General features: G+C 45.3%; 1 protein-coding gene across 1 annotated transcript in view; it reads right to left on the bottom strand.

The window, feature by feature from the left end:
* Positions 1-655: 655 nt before the first annotated feature.
* Positions 656-27,728, bottom strand: part of LOC311235671 (glutamate receptor ionotropic, delta-1-like) — a gene marked incomplete at both ends in the record, with an annotated part of 337,043 nt that continues 309,970 nt past the window's right edge. The window contains 2 exon segments of the mRNA XM_084323135.1: positions 656-1,162; positions 8,874-9,123. Coding sequence (XP_084179261.1) covers positions 656-1,162; positions 8,874-9,123 — 757 coding nt within the window.

Here is a 27,728-nt window from a genome sequence, read left to right as displayed (position 1 = left end):
GGTGCATAACAGTAGCTAGGTGTCCCACACTAAAAATGTCCCTATGGTGCGTTGATGGTAAGTCGTCTTACAAGGATGAATTGTGGAGACATCTTTTAACATTTTTCGGCACTTAGAAAAACAATCACAATGAATTTTGCGTCATTATTCATATTGGAACAAAATTTACAAAGCCATTCAAACAGTCATATTTTTCGTCAATGTATGTATTTTTTTTTATCTCGTTTTTGTTTGTTTTTTTATAACTCAACTTCAAAAAATTGAGAATATTCAAAATACACTTTTACCTCACGTCATCCTCTCAGTATTTACAAATATATACAGGGGAAAAGTACACGCCCTCCCTCTCTCCCCCCCTTGACCCCCCCCCCCCCCCCATTCACAACATCATCATTTTTCAACTGGTAATAAAAGTCTCTTTATATTGTACACTTTTCTTTACGTTTTTTTTTTTTAAATGTATTTATATATTTTTTTGTTTGTTCCCCAAGTGCCCTCTCCCTTTCCTCTGTGAAACTAGACAAATGGCCAACAAGAGGTTTGATAGGTAAACAACTTAAGGTTTGGCCCCCAAACCCCATCCTACCTCCTTCCCCCCCCCCCCCCAGTCTCTCCATCCGTCTCTCTCACCCTCTCTATACCTCCCTCTCTCTCATCATATGGACGTACTGTGGGTGGACTCAATGGCTTCGGGTATGGGTCCGCCGGAGGCTCCCTGGTAGGACATTGGCATTATGGCCGTCTTGCCGGGGCTCTGGCGGAAGAGCCCCCCGTTGGGAGCCCTGTGTTTGCACTGCATGGTGGAGCTGATGGAGGTGCTGCTGAGAGGGTGCGGGTGCTGGTGCTGATGCTGGTGATGGATGCTGCCAGGGCCCTGGGGGGCTAGCGTCCTGCCCAGGGTCCCCCCATGGTGAAGGTGGGGATGGGGCGCAGGAGGGGCCCCCTCCCCGGGGAGGAAGGTGGTCACAGAGAGGCCCGAGGACGGGTAGTCCCGCACGGAGTCCCCCCCCTGCGCCGCCAGCAGGGCCTGGCTGGGCTGCATGCTGCCGATGTCCAGCGCAGAGATCTCGATAGAGGGGCCGGGGATCTGCTTGTGGGCCATGTCCTCTTCCATAAGACTGTTCATACGATGATGCACCTGCTCCAGGTTCACCTCCTTGTCCTATAAGAGCAGGGTGGGGGTGGAGGAGGAGAGAGGGAGTAAGGAGAAGAGGAGGGATAGAAGGAGGGACACAGAGGCTGAGATTGGCGAGGTGCCGGTTTCTCAGGCTTCTTGCTGCTCCATGCATTCTTATTCTCACTCTCTCTTTGTGTTTCTGTCATTGTTTGACATTTTGTTTCACCACTATCAGCATGCCGGGTGACTCGTGGCTCCTTCCTTATTGGTTGTTTCTAAATGTTATACTGGTTTGGAAGAGGCCAATGGTAATCGAGGCGAGATAAACCAAATTTGGCATCGCAGATGGATATATATGTGCAGCTTGAAATCAAACTTGGCCGGGGAAGATTAGAGGGGTTTGGGTTTGATGTTCATAAAAAAACAATATTGGAGCCAAACTGACTGACATACCGGTATACATTTGTTTGTTTGTAAACACTTCTTATTTAATTTCTATGCTTTTTTTAATGCATTTTCTCCTATAAACAAGAAAGGTAATTACGTAATGTTATGTATACTGATAAATAAGCGCACCGTTGATATTATTCTACAAGTAGATTCTCCTGCGGTCTATGCCGACTTGCCCTTGAATGCAGGAGTGCGTGTCAGGTTTGCCATCAGAACAGTTTAATCAAAACAAGGGCTGACGCCGCAGTTTCAGCCGACGGCGGCGTTGCATACGTTGTGGTAACACATCAGAAGGTTAACCCTTTAATATCACACTACAGACGGTTAACCGTCCGTAGTGTGATAGTAAAGGGTTAACCTTCTGTAGTGTGGTAGTGAAAGGGCTAACCCTTTGTCATGTGGCAGTGAAAGGGTTAACCTTCTGTATTGTCGCCGTGAAAGGGTTAACCATTTTGGTAGTGAAAGGGTTAACACTTTGAGTGCCAGCCACGCGTTTTGTCGTTAATTCATGCTGACCGTTGAGTGCTCGCCAACGCTATATAGCGTTGGTTTGTCTTTTTATTGGCGATTTGAATTCATATTTCATCAATCGAGCCTCAGGTTAGTGTTGCAGACTCTCTCTGAGCTCAATTGGGAAGATACCGCCCCCTATCGTCTCTCCCTGTGTAACTGCACCCCATTACTTAGACTGATGAAGGGGGGGGCGCCAGTTTCCTCATTTAACTTTTCCGTCAAGCCAACTGAAGAATCCATTGTGATCGCCGGCCCGGAAAACGCGTGGATTATCAGTACCCAACGCTGAATCAATAAACACAATCGATATTTGGAATGGCGATCAGGAATTGGAATAATCTTTTTGGATAACATCTGATCTGAGGTAAGGAATTTATTTGACCAGTCTTAGGATAATCAGAGCTATTTTCACCTATATATCAGCGTTTGCCCATGCGTGTGTGTGTGTATGTCTGTGTGTGCGATCAGGAAATGAGAGAATCGATATTTCAGCCCGCTTCTATAGCGTGCATAAGTACACATATACTATCGATAATCTAGCGTTTATTTGAAAACTATTCATAAATAGGCAGAAAAATTTCAATGTTTTTGTGTATGCAAGAATATTCCAGTAAATGCCGTTTATCACGGAATCTTTATATTTTCCTTGAAAACGAGGGCTTTTCAAAATGATATAAATCGGAAATGAAGCGATTAAAAAACAATCAGTTTCGACAATGTTGACTGCAAACAAGTAATTGATAAGCGACGGGCAGATTAGACACATAGCCATAATTTAAGACAGAGATTATGCGTTCACAACGCTATCATTGAAGTGGGTGGTGGCATTTAACGGGGGTAAAGCGCACCGCATGGCTGGTAATCAAAGTGTTAAGCATTACTAGACACTTGAGTGGCTTCTTGCTGAAGCAAAGGTATCTTTCTGTAGATACAGCAGAGGTAAATGTACTGAACAAAGCATGTGTATTCCTTAGTATGTACTTGCATAATGCAATTATACTTGTTGTGTGTTTTTCGGTTACTTTTGCTTACCTTAACACATTGAGTGCCAATCTTGACGAGATTAGTCGTGCTAACTCGCCATGCGTTGAGTGCCAATGACGAGTTTTCTCGTCTTTTAATCGTTATTTCTTTTATTAGCGATATCCATTCATTTTTCATCCATCCAGCCTGACGAGATTAGTCGTGCTAACTCGCCATGCGTTGAGTGCCAATGACAAGTTTTCTCGTCTTTTAATCGTTATTTCTTTTATTAGCGATATCCATTCATTTTTCATCCATCCAGCCTGACGTTATCATTGTGAATGGGTCTTAGGTCGAAAAGGGCAAATACCGCCGCCTATCGTCTCCCGGATGGTAATGCATATCATTGGATTGGATTGGCTGGGGTTGTGCATCCGAAAAAAAGTCCGGTCCGGGGTTTTCCCATCTCGGGCAAGCAGTATTGTGTTACCAGATTGACTGAGGACCGTCAGAGCAGCGTCGATTATGTGTTTCGGACTATAACATTGGATCAATAAACGCGATCAATATTTGGAATGGCGATCAGGAATTGGATTAATCTTTTTGCTGAACATCTGATGTGAGGTAAGGACTCTATTTTACCAGTATTGGGTTAATCAGATGTTTTTTTCTCAGCCATCGCAGTGTGTCTGTGTGTGTGTGTGTGTATGACGTTAGCGCTGACCAGGTCATGGATAATAGATTTTTCAGCCCGCTTCTCTAGCATGCATAAGTACACATATACTATCGATAATCTCGAGTTTATTTGAAAACGATTCATAAATCAGCCAAAAAATTACGTGTTTTGTGTATTCCACTAAAGAGTTATTATCGCGGAATTTCTCTGGAATTACTAGAACTCTCCAAAACTATACTCATATTCAAAATGGTATAAAACGGAAATGTACCAATGAAAAAACAATCCGTTTCGTACATGTTGACTGCAAGCAAGTCATTGATAATGGAGGGGTGTTTTAGACCCATAGCCATAATTTAAGATATAGTTTAAGCCTTCGCAAATTTCCCCGACCTCCCATTGACTTCAGCGCTGGCACGGAACGGCCATATATGGTCAAAGGGGCCATATAAAGTTAAATTTGCCTTTTTTTAAGTACTTCAATTACACTTACAGAATATTATTGTCAATCATACTAAACATGTGTTTTGACTTAGTAAATAAACATTTTATAATTTATAAAAATAAAAGCACATAAGAAGTACCAAACATATAATGCAAGTGTACTCTCAGAAAAGTACATATGGGTAGAAATATATAAATAATATATATTTTAACAAACTTGCTATACTATACTACTAAACTATACTTTCAGTATAGAAGAATAATATTCTTCCAATATTATCCATAATAATATTCTATAGTATATTATACTAACAAGTCAGGACATTGGGCACACTCTACTGTACATAGAGTACACTGAGGTGGTCATTGTATGTCGAGAGTGAGCATTGCACCCATAACAAACATGACTCATTTCAATATAAGGTGTTCATTTCAATTTGATGTCCCTGGTTAGAGGAGAGACAAAACATAAGTACAAATGAAAGAAATTTACAATCTAGCTTGGCTCCAGCATTGGTCCAGTTCAACTTACGAGCACAATGATATTAATCACAACTCTAATCACAATGAGACAGATATATTTGATATTTATAGCAATGCACATGACACATACAACACAGTATATTGTCATGTTGCGACGTCATCGATGGAGCACAAAACCAACTAATGAAGAGAGGTTATGCTAGAAAGGAAATAGGAAAGCTAGAAGTTTGTTTCTACAGATTATAGGGTTGGTGATAATCGACCGGTTCTGTCCTAATGAGCAGACGGCATACATTTGGCTATATTTCTTTAAAAATAAATGTGCCACTCAACATTAACCCCCTTAAGTTAAACTTGAATCCGATGACGCGTGTTTGTGACGTCTCAAAAGCACACTCGAAAATGCAGACGGAGTGTCACGATCTATCTTAATACAGCAACGTCAAGTACTATTATGGCTTAACAGCTGTGAAAAAATTAGGTTTGATCCTTTAAGCGTATAATTTATTTGTTGAGTGTTTATCAACAAAGCCTACACAGATTTGAATTCAACCCACAGTATCAGAATAAAAAAAACTTAAACTCTCAAAGCTAATTAAAACGTTGCAGCACAAGGCTATTGTCTTTACAGACTGGCACCTCATTATAATTTATTTATAATCACCTCACATTGGCAGCAGGCCTAAACAAATACACGCCTCAAATCAAGCCCTACCCAATTTGAGCGACTAGTGAACAACAGCTCTACGGTCTGAAAGATTTAATTAATTTTGAAAACAAAGCGCTCTAACAATTATGTGGTCCCAGTAGGGGGGGGGGGGGGGGGGGGGGGGGTTAAATCACTCTCACTCCTCAAATGTTTACTCTATTTTATCTTACTATTTTTATTATTGTCTATTTAAAACTGAATCAAACCATAAACAAGGTGGCCTGTTGGGATGTTAGATCCTAATGTGAAAAACTGTGATTTTATATGTCTGCACTCTATGTGCTCATTTTATGCCTGTCTTTTTTCTGTTGTGAAGCACTTTGAGCTGCAGTTTCTGTATGAAAGGTGGTATACAAATAAAGTTTATTATTATTATAAGCTGTACAGTGTGTTAGTTAGTGAAAGTAAGATAACGTATGCCCTTATAACATGCAACTGCAGCAGGTAAAAATGAGGAGCCAAAGAAGCAAAGGGAGGAACAGGGTTGGAACTAGTGGGGGAACTAATGATGGGAGATGCAGGGTTAGTGAAGGATCAGCTAGAAACCAAAAACCGCAGAATCAGTTGCCAAGAACAGGCGTTAATAAAAAATGTATTACAGTATCATCTGCAAACAGTGATACCCAAATTCAGTCCATCAATTGAAAAGTATCATAAAGTGACACAAAGAGTCCATTTACCGTTTTGCCAATCAAATAAATATCAGTTAATTTCATGGATGTGAATTTGAGACTGAATTCAGAATCACCCCCCCCCCCCCCCACAAAGAACGTTGGCAGTGGCACAGATCATTTCCAATAGTTATAGTGTACAGGAGGTCTATTCTGACCTGTGTCAATAGCTTCTGCTTCATCCCAGCCTCTCTCTCTCTCCTGCCAAATGTCCCGCCTCCCCTCCGATGTAGCAGTTGTAATGTCATTATATGTCAATGGACCAGAAACCCTTGCCAGTCTGTAATCCTTAGTAACCTGCACGAGATCATAAACAGTCAAGTGTAAAAAAAAAAGATAGAGAGAGAAAGAGAGAAAGAAAGGAAAGAAATAAACGGGTGTCCACATTGACATATGATTTGCAATAAGACGTGTGACACAGTGGCATTACTAGGGATTATGGACTGGGTGTGTTTTGAGACAAGTCTTATTGCTAAGGGTGACAGATCCATGCATACTGGCATACTGTCTGCTCACACTTTAGTTTAGGGATCCAAGTCAAGCCTTCTCCCGCTTATGTCCTCCCCTGTCACATGACCGGGGACTGAAGCCTACTTCCTGTTACTATGTCACGTGACACATGCATTGGAGATCTCTCCGAAAAGCCCGTCAGGTGGATTTGCTGTGCGCATACACTTCCACATTTCATTGAGGTCATGGAGGAGAGAGCGCGGGGAGAAAATGAATGAATGTGGATGAGAGCCTCGACATTAAGTGGTTGTAGCTACGGCTGTGGGGGCGCTGGAGACATGATACAATAGACCTTTATATACGCCTGAGTCTCCTGAACACGGCGCAACCAATTCCAAGTCAATCGGCACATTCTTGGCCGAGCTATAGTCACTTTTCCGCACCTACTCCCGAACTACACATGTGCAGATTGATGAACCTAGACTCCGTGGGCAATCTGTGCATGCGTAGTTTGGGAGTAGGTGCGGAAAAGTGACTATACTGTAGCTTGGCCGAGAAAGTGCAGATCGACTTTGAATTGGTCGTGCCGTGTTCAGGAGACTCAGGCGTATAAAAGTCTATTGGATCATGTCTCCAGCGCCCCCACAGCCGTAGCTACAACCACTTAATGTCAAGGCTCTCATCCACATTCATTCATTTTCTCCCCGCGCTCTCTCCCCCATGATTTCAGAATCCTGGAAGTGTTGCGGGGGTCTATAGTACCGTGGGGTCGGCACACAAAGGTACCTCTGCTACTGTTATGTGGAGGCAGAACTTAAAAAAAATAACGGCAGGTCTCAAATCAGTTTAGACATTCTTTAAGCCAAAGCATCTGTAATCTTCCTCATTATCCTTTATCATCACTGGGGACAGCAAAAATAGACTTGTGATGAAAGCCCAGGTAACTCCCATGTGATAGTAGATACAATTTTTAAGAAGTCAAAATCATCTGGCGATCAAACTGTATTTTTATGTTTCATTAGGCACTTGCTCTTGAGAATGTATCATCAAAACATGTAAAATGTATTCCCTGAGATTGTGTGTAGAATTAACTAAGATCATTAACACACTTGATCATCGTAAGGTCAGCAGCTGCATTTTTAGAGCTACATTTTGCATCATTTTAATGTTCACTTGAGAATGTCTGTTTATTCTGTGCGTGTTGCCTTCAAATGTAGGAATTTGCATCGAAATAGAAAATGTCTGACAGTGTTATGGATATGTTGGCAGCTTTCAAACGTTGTTATCCGTTTCTGCCGGAACAATCTCTCTGGCTAATTATAATCTTCTCTCAGAGCCCTTGGGCATAGGAATTGAAGAAACTGAATTAGTTCAGGATACAATAATTCAATACCAACAACTCGACTGGTTACAGCTCTGGTGTTTTGGGAGTTAATCAGCAGAATCTGAAGGTGCACTCATCTGCACTCACTACCAGGGGTGGGGGGCGTGAAACATGCAGGGCACGCTGACAGCCAGAAACCCTGACTTGCTTGGTAAATTGAGGCCCAGTGTTTCTACATTTGAGGAAAATAAAACAACTCCCTAACGTTGACCAAATAATCAATGTGTTCATGAAAACATTAGTAAGGGAATGATAAAGGGGGAGTGGAGTGGCTTTTTTGATATCGTATGTATTTGAGATCGTTTATTAAGGTACCGGTATCAGTGTGAGGGAGTGGTGGGAGGGAAGAGGAGCGATGAACAAAAGAAAAAGTGGAATAATAAAGAGACCAAATTTGATTTCAATCTGAAGCACGGCACAGGTGTGGCACAGTGCACACATCTAGGTGTCCTGTTCTGTGTACTCTACCCAGGGTTCCCACAGACATTGTAAAATTTAATTCAAGGACTTTCATTTTAAAAGGGCATTTAAAAAGGATACAATTCACTTTTAAATGACGTTTACTTTATTTTAAAATAAATTTGATACAATATTTATGGCTTAAGTTAAAACCAATTTCCGACAATTAGTTACACTTTAGATACAAATTTTTATATTTTTGTATTCAGAACAATTTGATCATAGATGAACAAAACTTTCAATGTGAATTTCAAGGACTTTTAAGCACCTTATTAAAAAAAGAATTCCAGGCCTTGACTTTTTTTGGTAAAAAAATCAAGCACTTCAAGGACCTTGTGCGAACCCTGTCTATCCCCCCCTCCCCTGCCTCCAACTGGACCTGAGCTATAGTCTAAACTCTAAAGGTATCTTCTCTAAAGAGGTATCTACAGCTGGGTGTACTGGAGCTCAACTAGGTCGGGGCTTGTCGCGTCTGCGGTGGCTGGATCCTTAAAGTAGAGTGTGGCAGTGTCCTCCTCCCCCCGCGGCCTCCTCCTGGCCCCGTGCTCCGTCACCTCTTTGGGCTGCTGCTCTTGCCGGTTGCAGCGGTTGCTGCTGCTCCACCAGGCCTCCAGCCCGGCCACCAGGCAGGCGAGCAGCAGGCCGGCGGCCAGGATGCAGAACACGCCGGCGAAGCTGTGGAGCTTCAGCGAGCGTCCGTCCGGCTGGGCGCTGGAGTGGCTGTTGAGGTCGCAGCGGCCGGCGCGGGGCCACCACTTCTGCTTCAGGATGTCCAGGTCACCTTTCTCCTGCAGCTCTAAGATCCTATACAGGGGGAGGGAGAGGGGGAGAGAGGGGGGGGGGGGGGGGGGAGAGAGACAAATTAAAAGCTCTGCAGAACAAAAAGGCATGTGGGACCGATGGCATATTAAATGAGATGTTAAAACATACCAACAGAAAATGCAAATTGGCATCTTAAAAATATTCAACTTGGTACTAAGTGTGGGATATTTCCCTGAAAGCTGGAGTGAAGGGCTGATCACACCCATTTTCAAGAACGTAGACAAATATGATCCCAACAATCACAGAGGCATCTGTGTTAGTAGTAATCTGAGGAAATTATTTGGCAGCATCCTAAATTAAAGAATTATAGATTTCGTCAGTGAGCACAATGTCTTAAGCAAAAGTCAAATTGGATTCCTCCCAAACTATAGAACAGCTGACCACATTTTCACCTTACACACACTAATCGATAAATATGTAAATCAAAATAAAGGAAAAATTCAGGCATGCTTTGTCGATTTCCAGAAAGCTTTTTACTCAGTCTGGCATGAGGGTTTACTTTTTAAATTAATAGAAAGTGGTATAGGGGGAAAGTAATTTGATGTTATTAAATCCACATATGAAAATAAAAAATTGGCTGTCAAAATTGGAGATAAACACACAGGGCGGGATCCACAAAGAATGGATTGCACGGTGCTAATTGCACCCTTACTTACAATTCATTATGAATTGAAAACAAGAAAAAAGAATGGCAAATAATATCCGGAATAGTGTCTGGCAAAATACTTTTAAGAAATACAAGCTCCAGAAAAAGGTTCAAGAAACATTTGAAATGTCAAGGAAACAGTTATGCAAGAGTCCGGAAAACAGTGACAATGGAATTTCTTTCAACAGAAAGAAACACAACTCCACAGGATCAAACATTTTGATGAGAGAGAGTTGTCCGATTATTTTTCAAGAGATTAAACGAGTGATTTAAACAGCAGGCAAAAACCAGACCCTTACAAAAAGCAAAGCACTAAATACAAAAGCCATTTTAAATTACACCATGATGAATCTCCATAGGATATTTTTGCTAGAAAAATCCATCAATAAAGTTGTCATATTATACCCAGTTCTGCCAACTACGTCCATTCTGGGTTGTCGACCCCATCATTGCTGACAGGCAAACATGTCTTTGTAAAGTACATGAGAACTTGTCATTCGTTGCAGAGAAGCTTCATGCGCTCAAACTCATTGGGAGGACTGATTTGGAGACCCTTGCGGAGGCAACCTGTTGTAATCCACCATCAAAATGTACAGAGAATGTAACGTTTTTATCTTTGAGATTCCACCTGGTTCATCATTAGGTGGCTTCTTCGTTCCGAAGGTTGCCTATCACTCTCCAACCCATTCTGTCCCCACTTCTTCTCTCCAACTCCGTGACTCCGCCTCTCACTCCGCTCCAATCACAGACATCGTTACCATCATGAAACTCCAGGGCCAGTGAAAGACAAGGGGAAAGGGCCAGTGAGAGACAATGTGAAGGGAAAAGGGCCAGTGACAGACAAGGGGAAACGGCCAGTGAAAGATAAGGGAAAAGGGCCAGTGAGAGACAATGTGACGGGAAAAGGGCCAGTGAAAGTCAAGGGAAAAGGGCCACTGAAAGTTACTGTTAAAAGAGAAATGGAGAGCTCTTTGTGTGATTATTCCAACGCCAAAAGCCAGTGCTTCAAAAGGCATTTATTCAATATCAAGATACAGTTCACCTACTACTACTACTACTACTACTACTACTACTACTACTACTACTACTACTACTACTACTACTACTACTACTACTACTACTACTACTACTACTATTCCTACTATGAACAGAAACAGAACATGAAAGCCAACGAATGCCTCATTCATATCAATTCCTCAGAGAATTATCCGTGCAATTTCATTCTGAGATCCAAGCAGTATATTTTCCAACAACAACAACAACAACAACAACAACAACAGGCAAACCTTCACACAGGCATCCTTTATGTTGGAGGGGGTGAAGATCATCTGTGTTTCAGCACACTCTTGACAAGTAAGGAAACGGGTCCACCAACAATATGGGCTCACCTTTCCTCAGTCCTCGAACCACCTAAAGACGACCTACCCAGCTGTACGTGCCGGATCGGCCGGTTCTGCTGCCAGAGCTATCACTGTCAGAACTAGAGACTCACATCACCGTACTGACTATCTGGTTTCTTTGCACTAGACTACTAGAGACTAGACTACATATCACTGTACTCTCACCACTGGACTATCTTGTGTTTGTACTTTGTATATTATTATATTGTATTTGTATCTATACCTTAAGTGTATCTATAGTGTATATATATACTGGACTGTATAGGACTGTGAAGCTATGCATCCCCCACCCTGTATCTCCCCCCCCCCCCATGCTGCTTTGACACCCGAATTTCAAGGGGATCAATAAAGGATTATCTTATCTTAGTACTGTACACACTGTAGCTAGTACTGTACATTGTAGTATTGTACACACTGTAGTATTGTACACACTGTAGCTAGTACTGTACACTGTAGTATTGTACACACTGTAGTATTGTACACACTGTAGCTAGTACTGTACACACTGTAGTATTGTACACACTGTAGCTAGTACTGTACACACTGTAGTATTGTACACACTGTAGTATTGTACACACTGTAGCTAGTACTGTACACTGTAGTATTGTACACACTGTAGTATTGTACACACTGTAGCTAGTACTGTACACACTGTAGTACTGTACACACTGTAGCTAGTACTGTACACACTGTAGTACTGCACACAATGTAGTATTGTACACACTATAACTAGTACTGTACACACTGTAGTACTGCACACAATGTAGTATTGTACACACTATAACTAGTACTGTACACACTGTAGTACTGCACACAATGTAGTATTGTACACACTGTAGCTAGTACTGTACACAATGTAGTACTGCACACAATGTAGTATTGTACACACTGTAGCTAGTACTGTACACACTGTAGTACTGCACACAATGTAGTACTGCACACAATGTAGTACTGCACACAATGTAGCTAGTACTGTACACACTGTAGTATTGTACACACTGTAGTACTGTACACAATGTAGTACTGTACACACTATAACTAGTACTGTACACACTGCAGCTAGTACTGTACACACTGTAGTATTGTACACACTGTAGTACTGTACACAATGTAGTAGTGTACACACTGTAGTACTGCACACAATGTAGTAGTGTACACACTATAGCTAGTACTGTACACACTGCAGCTAGTACTGTACACTGTAGTATTGTACACACTGTAGTACTGCACACAATGTAGTATTGTACTGTATACACTGTAATAGGTGGTAATTCAGCTAGTGTGTACACTGTACACATTAAAACACATAATCCACACTGAGCTTGCAGTGCTCTGTTGACTCTCATGTATATTTCAACTGTTCAGGAATGGACTTCACTGCTAAAGTTTGCACACGGTGGTATTGTACTAAATACTGGATACAGTATGTAGGGGGGCAACACTGGATACAGTATGTAGGGGGGCAACAGTGGATACAGTATGTAGGGGGGCAACAGTGGATACAGTATGTAGGGGGCAACAGTGGATACAGTATGTAGGGGGGCAACACTGGATACAGTATGTAGGGGGGCAACAGTGGATACAGTATGTAGGGGGGCAACACTGGATACAGTATGTAGGGGGGCAACAGTGGATACAGTATGTAGGGGGGCAACACTGGATACAGTATGTAGGGGGGCAACAGTGGATACAGTATGTAGGGGGCAACACTGGATACAGTATGTAGGGGGGCAACAGTGGATACAGTATGTAGGGGGGCAACAGTGGATACAGTATGTAGGGGGGCAACAGTGGATACAGTATGTAGGGGGGCAACAGTAGATACAGTATGTAGGGGGGCAACAGTGGATACAGTATGTAGGGGGGCAACACTGGATACAGTATGTAGGGGGCAACACTGGATACAGTATGTAGGGGGCAACAGTGGATACAGTATGTAGGGGGGCAACACTGGATACAGTATGTAGGGGGGCAACAGTGGATACAGTATGTAGGGGGGCAACAGTGGATACAGTATGTAGGGGGGCAACAGTGGATACAGTATGTAGGGGGGCAACAGTGGATACAGTATGTAGGGGGGCAACAGTGGATACAGTATGTAGGGGGGCAACAGTGGATACAGTATGTAGGGGGGCAACAGTGGATACAGTATGTAGGGGGGCAACACTGGATACAGTATGTAGGGGGCAACAGTGGATACAGTATGTAGGGGGGCAACAGTGGATACAGTATGTAGGGGGCAACAGTGGATACAGTATGTAGGGGGGCAACAGTGGATATAGTATGTAGGGGGGCAACAGTGGATACAGTATGTAGGGGGGCAACAGTGGATACAGTATGTAGGGGGGCAACAGTGGATACAGTATGTAGGGGGGCAACACTGGATACAGTATGTAGGGGGGCAACAGTGGATACAGTATGTAGGGGGGCAACAGTGGATACAGTATGTAGGGGGCAACAGTGGATACAGTATGTAGGGGGGCAACAGTGGATACAGTATGTAGGGGGGCAACACTGGATACAGTATGTAGGGGGGCAACAGTGGATACAGTATGTAGGGGGCAACAGTGGATACAGTATGTAGGGGGGCAACAGTGGATACAGTATGTAGGGGGGCAACACTGGATACAGTATGTAGGGGGGCAACAGTGGATACAGTATGTAGGGGGCAACAGTGGATACAGTATGTAGGGGGGCAACACTGGATACAGTATGTAGGGGGGCAACAGTGGATACAGTATGTAGGGGGCAACAGTGGATACAGTATGTAGGGGGGCAACACTGGATACAGTATGTAGGGGGGCAACAGTGGATACAGTATGTAGGGGGGCAACAGTGGATACAGTATGTAGGGGGGCAACAGTAGATAGAGAGAGCGAGAGAGAGAGAGAGAGAGAGAGAGAGAGAGAGAGAGAGAGAGAGAGAGAGAGAGAGAGAAAGAAAGTGAAAGGGGGTGAGAGATAGAGAAAGAGACAAAGAGGCGGCTAAGTGGCGCAGTGGACAAGGCGCTCGCCACTAATGCAGGAGATGCTGGGTTCGAGCCCAGCTCTCGGCATTGCTACCAGCTTGGCTGGTCGTTCATACTAACGCAATTGGCAGTGTTAGGGGTGGGAAGCTGGTGGGTGGGGATCGGACGTTGTGGACAGCGACTCCTACAGGTCGGTTGGTGCGCCTGCGCAGCAGAATCAGGAAGCAACGGGGGCGGCGTGACCCTCCCACGCAAACCCTCGCCGCTGAGAGATTGCGCTGTGCAGGTGAAAAGATGCGACGGCTGCCTCCTCGTGTACCGGAGGGGACACGTGATGCAAGGCTTCGTCCACATTGCAGCCGGCCTGTGGGAGGCATGGCCTAACAGCGTTCGAGACATGGGAGGGTAGAATTGGACAATACGAAATTGGGATGGGAGAAAAATTGAAAATGGGAGAAAAAGTAGATAAAAAAAATAAAAAGAGAAAGAGACAAAGATAGTGAAGGAGAGAGAGAGTGGGTGAGAGAATAGAGAGTAGAGCACGGGAGGGAGAGAGAGAAAGATGTTGATAAGAGAAGACGGAGGCAGTGAGAAGAAGAAGATGAATATATGGCTGTGGGAGGTGTATGTGACATGTTGGTTGTCGGGTGCTTGTTGCAGCCCAGGCTGCCTCCCACCTGTCTCTCTCCCCACGGAGACATAAACACAGCTCACCGAGACATTTCATCACCGTGCGGCGTATCCGCAAAACCGAACAGTATCCAACACGCCGGAATACTTAATAAGAACATCTGTGCTTTTCGAATACTTAGCAACAGCCTAGCGCCGTCTGCGTGTATCTGGGCAGTACTGTACACACTGTAGTACTGCACACAATGTAGTATTGTACACACTATAACTAGTACTGTACACACTGTAGTACTGCACACAATGTAGTATTGTACACACTATAACTAGTACTGTACACACTGTAGTACTGCACACAATGTAGTATTGTACACACTGTAGCTAGTACTGTACACAATGTAGTACTGCACACAATGTAGTATTGTACACACTGTAGCTAGTACTGTACACACTGTAGTACTGCACACAATGTAGTACTGCACACAATGTAGTACTGCACACAATGTAGCTAGTACTGTACACACTGTAGTATTGTACACACTGTAGTACTGTACACAATGTAGTACTGTACACACTATAACTAGTACTGTACACACTGCAGCTAGTACTGTACACACTGTAGTATTGTACACACTGTAGTACTGTACACAATGTAGTAGTGTACACACTGTAGTACTGCACACAATGTAGTAGTGTACACACTATAGCTAGTACTGTACACACTGCAGCTAGTACTGTACACTGTAGTATTGTACACACTGTAGTACTGCACACAATGTAGTATTGTACTGTATACACTGTAATAGGTGGTAATTCAGCTAGTGTGTACACTGTACACATTAAAACACATAATCCACACTGAGCTTGCAGTGCTCTGTTGACTCTCATGTATATTTCAACTGTTCAGGAATGGACTTCACTGCTAAAGTTTGCACACGGTGGTATTGTACTAAATACTGGATACAGTATGTAGGGGGGCAACACTGGATACAGTATGTAGGGGGGCAACAGTGGATACAGTATGTAGGGGGGCAACAGTGGATACAGTATGTAGGGGGCAACAGTGGATACAGTATGTAGGGGGGCAACACTGGATACAGTATGTAGGGGGGCAACAGTGGATACAGTATGTAGGGGGGCAACACTGGATACAGTATGTAGGGGGGCAACAGTGGATACAGTATGTAGGGGGGCAACACTGGATACAGTATGTAGGGGGGCAACAGTGGATACAGTATGTAGGGGGCAACACTGGATACAGTATGTAGGGGGGCAACAGTGGATACAGTATGTAGGGGGGCAACAGTGGATACAGTATGTAGGGGGGCAACAGTGGATACAGTATGTAGGGGGGCAACAGTAGATACAGTATGTAGGGGGGCAACAGTGGATACAGTATGTAGGGGGGCAACACTGGATACAGTATGTAGGGGGCAACACTGGATACAGTATGTAGGGGGCAACAGTGGATACAGTATGTAGGGGGGCAACACTGGATACAGTATGTAGGGGGGCAACAGTGGATACAGTATGTAGGGGGGCAACAGTGGATACAGTATGTAGGGGGGCAACAGTGGATACAGTATGTAGGGGGGCAACAGTGGATACAGTATGTAGGGGGGCAACAGTGGATACAGTATGTAGGGGGGCAACAGTGGATACAGTATGTAGGGGGGCAACAGTGGATACAGTATGTAGGGGGGCAACACTGGATACAGTATGTAGGGGGCAACAGTGGATACAGTATGTAGGGGGGCAACAGTGGATACAGTATGTAGGGGGCAACAGTGGATACAGTATGTAGGGGGGCAACAGTGGATATAGTATGTAGGGGGGCAACAGTGGATACAGTATGTAGGGGGGCAACAGTGGATACAGTATGTAGGGGGGCAACAGTGGATACAGTATGTAGGGGGGCAACACTGGATACAGTATGTAGGGGGGCAACAGTGGATACAGTATGTAGGGGGGCAACAGTGGATACAGTATGTAGGGGGCAACAGTGGATACAGTATGTAGGGGGGCAACAGTGGATACAGTATGTAGGGGGGCAACACTGGATACAGTATGTAGGGGGGCAACAGTGGATACAGTATGTAGGGGGCAACAGTGGATACAGTATGTAGGGGGGCAACAGTGGATACAGTATGTAGGGAGGCAACACTGGATACAGTATGTAGGGGGGCAACAGTGGATACAGTATGTAGGGGGCAACAGTGGATACAGTATGTAGGGGGGCAACACTGGATACAGTATGTAGGGGGGCAACAGTGGATACAGTATGTAGGGGGCAACAGTGGATACAGTATGTAGGGGGGCAACACTGGATACAGTATGTAGGGGGGCAACAGTGGATACAGTATGTAGGGGGGCAACAGTGGATACAGTATGTAGGGGGGCAACAGTAGATACAGTATGTAGGGGGGCAACAGTGGATACAGTATGTAGGGGGCAACAGTGGATACAGTATGTAGGGGGGCAACACTGGATACAGTATGTAGGGGGGCAACAGTGGATACAGTATGTAGGGGGGCAACACTGGATACAGTATGTAGGGGGGCAACAGTGGATACAGTATGTAGGGGGGCAACACTGGATACAGTATGTAGGGGGGCAACAGTGGATACAGTATGTAGGGGGGCAACAGTGGATACAGTATGTAGGGGGGCAACACTGGATACAGTATGTAGGGGGGCAACAGTGGATACAGTATGTAGGGGGGCAACAGTGGATACAGTATGTAGGGGGGCAACAGTGGATACAGTATGTAGGGGGGCAACAGTGGATACAGTATGTAGGGGGGCAACAGTGGATACAGTATGTAGGGGGGCAACAGTGGATACAGTATGTAGGGGGGCAACAGTGGATACAGTATGTAGGGGGGCAACACTGGATACAGTATGTAGGGGGGCAACAGTGGATACAGTATGTAGGGGGGCAACAGTGGATACAGTATGTAGGGGGGCAACAGTGGATACAGTATGTAGGGGGGCAACAGTGGATACAGTATGTAGGGGGGCAACAGTGGATACAGTATGTAGGGGGGCAACAGTGGATACAGTATGTAGGGGGCGACAGTGGCTCAGGAGGTCATGGTAACCAGAAGGTTCCTGGTTCGGTTCCGGCACCTTGCACGGTTGCCTCCACCATCGGTGTGTGAGTGTGTGAGTGAATGGGTGAATGTGAGGCATAAGTTGTAAAGCAGTTTGGATAAAAGCTCTATATAAATGCAATCCATTTACAGTATCTTAAATTGTATCCAATACCGCTGTGCCTTTGACGAGGAGAGTTATGTAAGTCCAGTAATGCAACACTTCTAGTGTTAAAGCAGGTTAGTAATGCACACTGATTCACAAACTATGCAGTAAAATAAAAGTTTGAAGCCAGTGTAAAGACCATAATGAGATGTGAGTACCGTTCCAAAGGCGGTAATAGACGGACTGAAGGTCAGCGTATTGCAGTGTCTTTTTGGTTTTAGCCTGTCTGGCACTCTGGAGCAAAACACCCTTTGGGCAGAATAATTTTTTACTGTATAAACCCAACAACAGCAGGAAGGTTTTTTGCAGCTTTTTTTTTTTTTTAATGACAGGATAATCTTACAGAGAGCAGCGGGATAGCGAGGTAATATAAAGGTTATGGGAAAAGGTATTAAAATGATGGTCGGCAAAGTGAAGATAATAGCTTTCCCCGTGAACAATAGTTCTGCCCTCAATTTAACAGTCGGACACATTATTCCTGCGGCTCCCAGAGGGGCCACTTCTCAAGGATGATGATGATGATGATGGGGGCCGTTTGTGCCTCTTCAACAAATCCAATCCTGGTACAAGAACAAAAAAGAAAAACTTCATTAAATCCCTCGCTTTTGTGTCCATTCACCGCCACAAATTAATCTGGAAATAAACAGTGAGAGGGAGAAGTGCTTAATTAAAGAGGAGCAAGTGAGATGAGAGAAACAGTGGAAAGTGGGATGAAGAGGAGGGAGGAGGAGGAGGAGGCCATTATCGGGAAATGTTCCCAGGGGTGAGACATGGACCTGGTCATCTCATGGAATGTGGGGTGGTGGAGAGGTGGTGATGAGAAATAGAGAGAGAGAGAACATGAGGAGGAGAGGGAAAGAGAGAGAGAGAGAGAAAGAGAGATAGAGAGAGAGAGGAGCAGAGAAAGAGACAAATATAGTGAAAGAGAGAGAGAGAAAGAGAGAGAGATAGGAGCAGAGAAAGATACAAAGATGGTGAAGGAGAGCGAGAGAGAGAGAGAGAGAGAGAGAGAGAGAGAGAGAGAGAGAGAGAGAGAGAGAAAGAAAGTGAAAGGGGGTGAGAGATAGAGAAAGAGACAAAGAGGCGGCTAAGTGGCGCAGTGGACAAGGCGCTCGCCACTAATGCAGGAGATGCTGGGTTCGAGCCCAGCTCTCGGCATTGCTACCAGCTTGGCTGGTCGTTCATACTAACGCAATTGGCAGTGTTAGGGGTGGGAAGCTGGTGGGTGGGGATCGGACGTTGTGGACAGCGACTCCTACAGGTCGGTTGGTGCGCCTGCGCAGCAGAATCAGGAAGCAACGGGGGCGGCGTGACCCTCCCACGCAAACCCTCGCCGCTGAGAGATTGCGCTGTGCAGGTGAAAAGATGCGACGGCTGCCTCCTCGTGTACCGGAGGGGACACGTGATGCAAGGCTTCGTCCACATTGCAGCCGGCCTGTGGGAGGCATGGCCTAACAGCGTTCGAGACATGGGAGGGTAGAATTGGACAATACGAAATTGGGATGGGAGAAAAATTGAAAATGGGAGAAAAAGTAGATAAAAAAAATAAAAAGAGAAAGAGACAAAGATAGTGAAGGAGAGAGAGAGTGGGTGAGAGAATAGAGAGTAGAGCACGGGAGGGAGAGAGAGAAAGATGTTGATAAGAGAAGACGGAGGCAGTGAGAAGAAGAAGATGAATATATGGCTGTGGGAGGTGTATGTGACATGTTGGTTGTCGGGTGCTTGTTGCAGCCCAGGCTGCCTCCCACCTGTCTCTCTCCCCACGGAGACATAAACACAGCTCACCGAGACATTTCATCACCGTGCGGCGTATCCGCAAAACCGAACAGTATCCAACACGCCGGAATACTTAATAAGAACATCTGTGCTTTTCGAATACTTAGCAACAGCCTAGCGCCGTCTGCGTGTATCTGGGCAGGAGACGAGGTCCCCTGTGCACTCTCATGAGTTCCAGCACAGCTATTTGATTGTTTTACTAGTATATAGAGTCTGGTCAGAAACGCCAGCTTTGTAAAAAAATCCACTCTTTTATAGCTCCATCTGTAATTAAAACGCTCTCTTCCGCACTCATCTTCTTCTGATGAATTTTCATCAGATGCCCTACGATGGAAACGGCCACGTAATTCTCTCTCCAGTGGCTTTGTCTTAATAGGAAGTAGAACACGAGGAGAAAAACAACGGGAGTGAACGTTTTAACTGTAGATAGAGCTGTAAAAGTGGATTATTACAAAGCTGGGTGTGAGTTTTCCTTTTTCGTGTGTCTCTTAACTGGTTCTGCGCCAAAAACTAGTATACTCGTTATTGCCCGCCATTCGAATATCGCCAAAATCGAGTTTTTGGGATCGTTATTTCGTTTATTCGCTATATGTAAGGGATAATGTATAGCTACGAGGTCATTGTCGCAAAATTATTGACCGACACAGAGTTTAGAACACAGAGGTGCCGCGCCGAGGTGTTCTAAACGCAGTGAATCGCCGGCAGCCGGCAGGTCTGTGGTCTGAATTCTGATTACACTGATGAGTGCAGCTGTGCATAATGGTAATGCTTAGCTTTCGTGACTACGACCAAAATGCTTGATTGTGATTGGTCAATAGCGATCTGTTACCCGTATCAGCGGTCATTATTGTGCGTTGCCCATGGCAGCGGTCAGTTATCGAGAAATAATTCACTGCTGTCAGGGGCAACCGAGCGCTATTGACCAATCACAATCAAGCATTTTGGCGAATGTTAAAACGCCATGTAATAACTATTCATAATTCATAGCTGCAGCCTCTGTATACCCTTCAGACCCTGTCTGAGCTGGCAGATGGTCAACACCGCCCTCTACTGCCTTGCAGAGCTATTGCATTCCATTGGAAATGGGCTGGTGTGTTTTAAGAGCTGATCTGAGCCGTGGGGGCGGGGTTTAAATACTCAGGCGAGCCAGGCCTTTACAACGACGGCATGGAATACTAACCCCGCCCGCCTGTCCATGTGTAACACTTGGTAATGTCGGGGACATGATCGCTGTGGATAACTGGAATGGCGATCAGATAATTGGATTCTTTTTTTTGCATTACATCAGATACCAGGTAAGGACACTATATATAAAACCTTGCGTTGATCTGATATTTATTTCTACCACGATCAAAGCTATCTGTGTGTAGGTGTATGTGCTTATTACCGTTGACTGCGGTGGGGGGGGGGGGGGGGGCGCCCCGCTACGAGGGCCATTTCATGAATGCACGACGAGATATAATAATGATAATCTAGTGTTGATTTCAGGATGATTAGATAATCAGCTGAAAAATTACAACTTGATGACTGGATTACGCTAAAATGCCTTTTTCTCGTATTTTTCCTGGAATTACCCAAACCATACAAAATGGTATAAAATGGAAATGTACGGATGAAAAAACAATCTGTTTTGGGCATGTTGACTGGAAGCAACTCACTGACAGTCGACGGCGTTATTAGACCCATAGCTATAATAAAAGATATATTTTAAGCACTCGCAAATGTCGCAGTCTAAAACTATACCCATTGAATAAAGACCTGGCGCTGAATATATCAGCGCCCCCTGCTGCTGGCGGTCAATGTGTTAAGATAAGATACGATTGTCCTTTATTGATCCCCTTGGCATCATAGCAGCATGGGGAAGGGGGGTACAGATATGGGCAGGGTAATAGAAGAAAGACATAAATATAGGCAATACAATTAAATCTGATAAACATATGAGAAAAAATATATATATACATTATATAAGATAATATTGTGAATATATACACTGCTATTCCCCGTTCAAAGCGGGTTACAAGGCAGTAGCCGCTCCGCCATTAACGGGGTCCACAAGCTCGAGCGATCATGACTCCATCTTGCTATTTCCGGCATATCAACAGAGATCACGTGACGCCGTCGTGTCACGTGAGACTAAGAAGTGGACCGACGAATCAGAGGCCACGCTCAAGGACGTGCTTGCAGACACGGATTGGGATATGTTCATAGGAAGTGCCAGTGACGTCAGTGAACTAGCAGACATAGTGGTGTGCTACATAACAACAATAGCTGATGGTATTGTCCTCAGGAAAACGGTGCGGATTTTCCCAAACCAGAAACCGTGGGTGGATAGCACTATTAGAGCAGCTCTGAACTCTCGTACCACCGCCTACAACCTGGGTAGAGAGTCAGGAAACATGGAGGAGTATAAGGCTTCAGTCTATACTCTACGCAAAGCAGTCAAACTTGCTAAGAGGACATATGCTGACAAACTGGAGACACAAATGGCACAAAACGACACAAGAGGATTATGGCAGGGACTGAAGTCAATAACTGACTATAAAGTCAGCGCCCCGTCAATGGGGAGCGACGACGCCTCCCTCGCGGACAAGCTCAACACCTTCTACGCTCGGTTTGGTGTAGACAGTGGCGCTGCTGGCTCTCCGGCTAGTGACGTCACTGGCGCGCCGGCTGTTGTGGAGGGGGGGGGGCAACCGCGAGGGGGGGGGGGACGCTCTCTCGTTGTCGGAACACAGTGTGAGAAGAGCATTTATGCAGGTGAACACCAGGAAGGCTGCTGGCCCAGATGGCATAACAGGACGTATACTCAAGACCTGTGCCAACCAGCTGGCCCCTGTGTTCACCGTCATATTTAATCAATCACTGGCGGAGTCAGTGGTCCCTGCCTGCTTCAAGAGGTCTACCATCATCCCTGTGCCGAAGAAACCCTCCCCAGCATGTCCAAATGACTACAGACCGGTGGCACTCACCTCTGTGGTCATGAAATGTTTCGAGAGGCTGGTCAAGGACCACATTTGTGCCTCCCTCCCCAGTGATATGGACCCTATGCAATTTGCATACAGGACAAACAGGTCCACCGACGACGCGGTCTCCCAGGTACTGCACAGCACCCTCTCGCACCTTGACCGTCAGAAGGGGGGCTATGTGAGACTGTTGTTCATTGACTACAGCTCAGCGTTCAACACCATAGTCCCCACCAGACTGGTGGACAAGCTGATCGAGCTAGGTCTGAGCTCCGCCCTGAGCGCCTGGGTACTGGACTTTCTGAGCGAAAGACCCCAGGCGGTCAGGGTGGGGGGTCAGACCTCCAACACCATCACCCTGAGCATCGGGTCCCCCCAGGGCTGTGTTCTGAGCCCCCTGCTGTACTCACTCTACACACACGACTGTGTGGCCAAGTTCAGCTCCAACTCCATAGTGAAGTTCGCAGATGACACGGTGGTGGTGGGGCTGATCTCGGACAACGACGAGAAGGCCTACCGGGAGGAGGTGGAGGTACTGGAACGCTGGTGCCAGGACAACAGCCTGCTCCTGAACATTGGCAAAACCAAGGAACTGATCGTGGATTATAGGAGAGGACAGCAGGAGACACACACACCACTGATGATAAACGGGGCTACCGTGGACAGGGTGAGCAGCTTCAAGTACCTGGGGGTCCACATCTCAGAGGACCTGACATGGTCAACACACATAGGCACAGTAGTAAAGAAGGCGAAACAGCGTCTCTACCACCTGAGACAGTTAAGGAAGTTCAGAGTATCGGGGAAGATACTCCAGTCCTTCTACTCAGGAGCTGTAGAGAGCATCCTGACCGGAAACATCACTGCCTGGTATGGAAACAGCACGGCACAGGACAAGAAGGCCCTACAGAAAGTGGTGCGCTCAGCCGAGCGTACCACGGGCATTGCACTACCCCCCCTGCAGGTTCTATACAACAAGAGGTGCAAATCCAGAGCCTGCAGGATAATGAAAGACCCTCACCACCCCAATAACAGCCTGTTTCAGCTGCTGAGGTCAGGCAGACGCCTGCAAATCCCAGCTACTAGGACAGAGCGGCTTAGGCTCAGCTTCTTCCCCCAGGCCATCAGAGCCATGAACAATGTACATTGAGTGCTCAGAACATTGAACTGTCCACACACAAGCACACATGAACACACACACGACACGCACACTGTGCACGCTCACACACGAGCAGCCACTTAACACTTTAACATGAGCGGGCACACACTCATGTCGCACACACGCACACTTATGGCCAAAGGAAAGGACACTTTAAATTAGAATAACAGGAACAGTGTATTGCACTACCAAAGCTAACTAGCATGTCACACATGCGCTGTAAATAACTATGTACAGATACCGAGATGTCACTCCATGTTACCTGCTATCTGTTACTGCACAATGTTGTTTCTTCTTTTGATTCTATTATATGTACCACTGTATTGCACATCGTTGCGGGCAAGACCACCCGCATTTCATTGTATACCTGTATGCCGTGACAATTAAAACTCTTGACTTGACTTGACTTGATTCATAATATGTAACCTGCTGTGTGCTACTGCCCTTGCCTGTCTGAGAACCCCCTGTATGACCCCTGCCTGCCTGCCTGCCTGACTACCCTCCACCATACTGGTCAGACTACTGCTTGACCTTACTCCTAGAACCCACCTCACCCCTGCCCACTTTGACAACCTAGGATGGCTTAGAGTAGACGACAGAGTACAGCAACTTGCAATGGGCCTGGTCTACAAGATACACTACACGACCAAGGTACCCATGTACATGTCAAAATACTTCCCAAAGGTCAGTGAATACCACGATCACAACACCAGAGGGAGCTCCACAAATCATGTTAAACCCAGATTCGGCTCAAATAAGGGACTAAACACGTTTCGCAATTATGCCACATCAATGTGGAACGCCCTACCCAAAGCTGTAAAGGAATGTGGATCACTACCCACTTTCAAAACCTCTCTCAAGGGACACCTACGGGAGACTGCAATTCAACACTGGCCCCTGTAAATATCCTAACCCAACCCCCTCCAATGTACAGTCATTTACCTAGTATGGTTGTCAATAGTCCAATGTACAATTTTGTTTGTTTGTACAGTGTCCCCCCCCCCCCCTCAATGTACAGTTTTACTTGTTTATACAGTGTGCCCCCCCCCCCCCCAACCACCTCCAATGTAAATTACCCAGTATGGTTGTCAATATCCCAATGTACCCAACCCCCCCCACCCAACCTCCTCCAATGTACAGTTTCTACGTCAAATGTATATACTCCCTTTTCTTGACTCCTTCTGTATCACAAACAGTACTGTATTTGCAAATCTGGTATGTCATAAATGTATAGATGTAGCAGTACTGACTATCTGTATGTCATGTATGTCATATATGTCCTGATGAATTGAAAATGGGGGACCCTGATGTAAACAAGACGAAAGTCTTTCTCTGGTCTGCATCCCCTTAACAATTGTGTGTATTGAGCTGTACTGTATTGTACCCATTCTGCAATCTGTTAATAAAGTTTTCAATCAATCAATCAATCAATACCCGTCCCCTGGACTGTCCGAGAACCCGTCTCCATGTACCGAACCTCGCTACTGGACCTTCTACTAGATTGTGGACGGGAGATTGTGCGGTGTGTATTATTAACCCCTTCATTCCCTACAAACAGCAATAAAAGGTTTGATTCTCATCTCTCTGGTTGTGGACCTTGAATTTATGGTTTTCAGTAGCTGTGCTTGGTGTGTGACTGCATGCTGCGAGTTTGAGCAAATAATGAGGATAATGTCGTACAATTTCCCTCTGCACTTACAGGTTTGCAAGCAAGCTGTCCCTCCCTCCTTGACATTTCCTAGAAATGTGTTATTAAAGGCTGTGTTCACATCTGAAAGTCCAAGGATAGACCGGACCAGGGACGTGCACAGGACTTTAGAGGGGCAGGTGCTCAAAGGCTGAAAAGGGCACTGCACTTGTGTGTATATATTAACCAAGCGCAATTTTTAAGGGCCCTTTTCGGACGGGGGGCCCCCTTTTTAGGCTTTTTGGGGGGTTTTGGTGATCAAATATTGAATATTGAACTATAATAATCAGTGCAGGAGCTCACTTATCCTTGAAAGACACTTTTATCACTGACTTAAAAGGCCCATACATCTCCATAAATATTCAGGGGGGAGGGAATAAGTGCTTACCCTACAGACCCCAAGAAGTGCTGTATATTCTGTATTGTTTAATATAAATGCATTTTTTATTCCAATCCCGATTTGTATTTGAGATTCCCAAATCCCATCGGACTTGACTTCTTCGTGTCCCTCAGTGAGTGTAATACCAGCATTCAACTGTATGCGGTTTCTATCATTTCTACACAGCGGTTTCTATCATCATCATCATCATCACCACCCACGCTATGCATAAAATATAGGTCCGCGGAGAGGCCGTGCAAACTGCAATGGAATATGGGGCATCTCTCTCTCTTTACCTAATATTTTGATTCTATCCTGACATTTTTCAGTTGGAAGGGCAGTCTATATGCGTAACAGTAAAAAAGGGCACTTTTTTGATGAGGCTCAAAAAGGCAGGTGCTCAAGGACCCCTTGGCCTCTATGTGTGCACGTGCCTGTGGACTTTCTGGTGGACCAAATGTGAGAATGATACATTGTTTGTATTGTTTTTTACTTTCAACCGGCATTGTTCTCCAGACCAATCAATCCCCCTCTCTTTCAGTTTTTCACTAAATAATTTAAACACCTCAGTTTCTACTAATCATTTTGAAATTGTATCTTCTGCCCATATCTCTAATAGAGCCTTCACCTCGTCGCTCCCCCACATCTGTCCTCGACTCATTGCTGCAGCTGTCAACGCTAGGTGGCGTCTGTCTTCATCCCACAATGCACTGTAGGCTACTTTGCTTCCTAGATTAGGTACTATATAAAGTTAAATTGCATTCACACCAACAGCAAACCGCACCATGCTCCACTTTGAGGACCATGGTTCGGTTGTTTGGTCCTCACACTAGTTTGGTTTGTGTTCACACCTCTCCAAACGAAACGGACTATTGATTTAAAGGGACCATGGTTCACTTAGAACGGACCAAACAAGGTAGGTGCGACCTTAAACATCTGCAATGTTGGGCACCCAAGTGGCGACCCATGTAACACGCTGCGTTGCGAAGCGGCCGACCCGGGTTCAATTCCCGGACCCGGCGTCCTTTGCCAAATGTCTTCCCCCCGCTCTGTCTCCCGTTCTTCCTCTCTCTCCCTCTACCGGACTGCCCGGTAGTACAAACAAATAAAAAAATTGAATTAAGTTAGAATAAAGAAATATATATTCAGAAAAAAAGTGAGATGCTGTTTAGCCCTTGACTGTGGTGGTTTCCCACCTCTCCTCTCCTTTTTCTCTGAGAGCTCAGAGGACTGATGTGCCATTAGTGTCAAATCAACTGAGCCAGTGTTTCTTCATTGACTACTATTTTTGTCCCTTGAACAAAAGGTTTGCACATTTTCCACGGATAAAACAATACATTAGTTACTGTGATGCAGGAACGTGTAAATGTATTAGTAGCCTAAACAGCTGTTTGCTCCTCTCCTCCCCCTCTCCCCTCTCCCCATCTCTCCTCTCTCCCCATCTCTCCTCTCTCCCCATCTCTCCTCTCTCCCTATCTCTCCTCTCCCTCTCCTCTCTCCCCATCTCTCCTCTCCTCCCCCTCTCCTCTCTCCCCATCTCTCCTCTCTCCCTATCTCTCCTCTCCTCCCGTTCCGCCACTGAGTGCCTTCACTAATGCCAGGAATGTTATTTATGGATATAATTGATCGGTTCAAAAGTTGTCATGGTATCACAAATAAAAATACAGTTACTGGCAACTCACAGGCGTTGCGGAGATTCTGAGGAGCAACGCAGATCATGTGGCTTTT

This window comes from Notolepis coatsorum (assembly GCF_963971535.1).
Source record: "Notolepis coatsorum genome assembly, chromosome: 10".
NCBI lineage: Eukaryota > Metazoa > Chordata > Actinopteri > Aulopiformes > Paralepididae > Notolepis > Notolepis coatsorum.
This window is presented reverse-complemented; position numbering and strand designations above follow the sequence as displayed.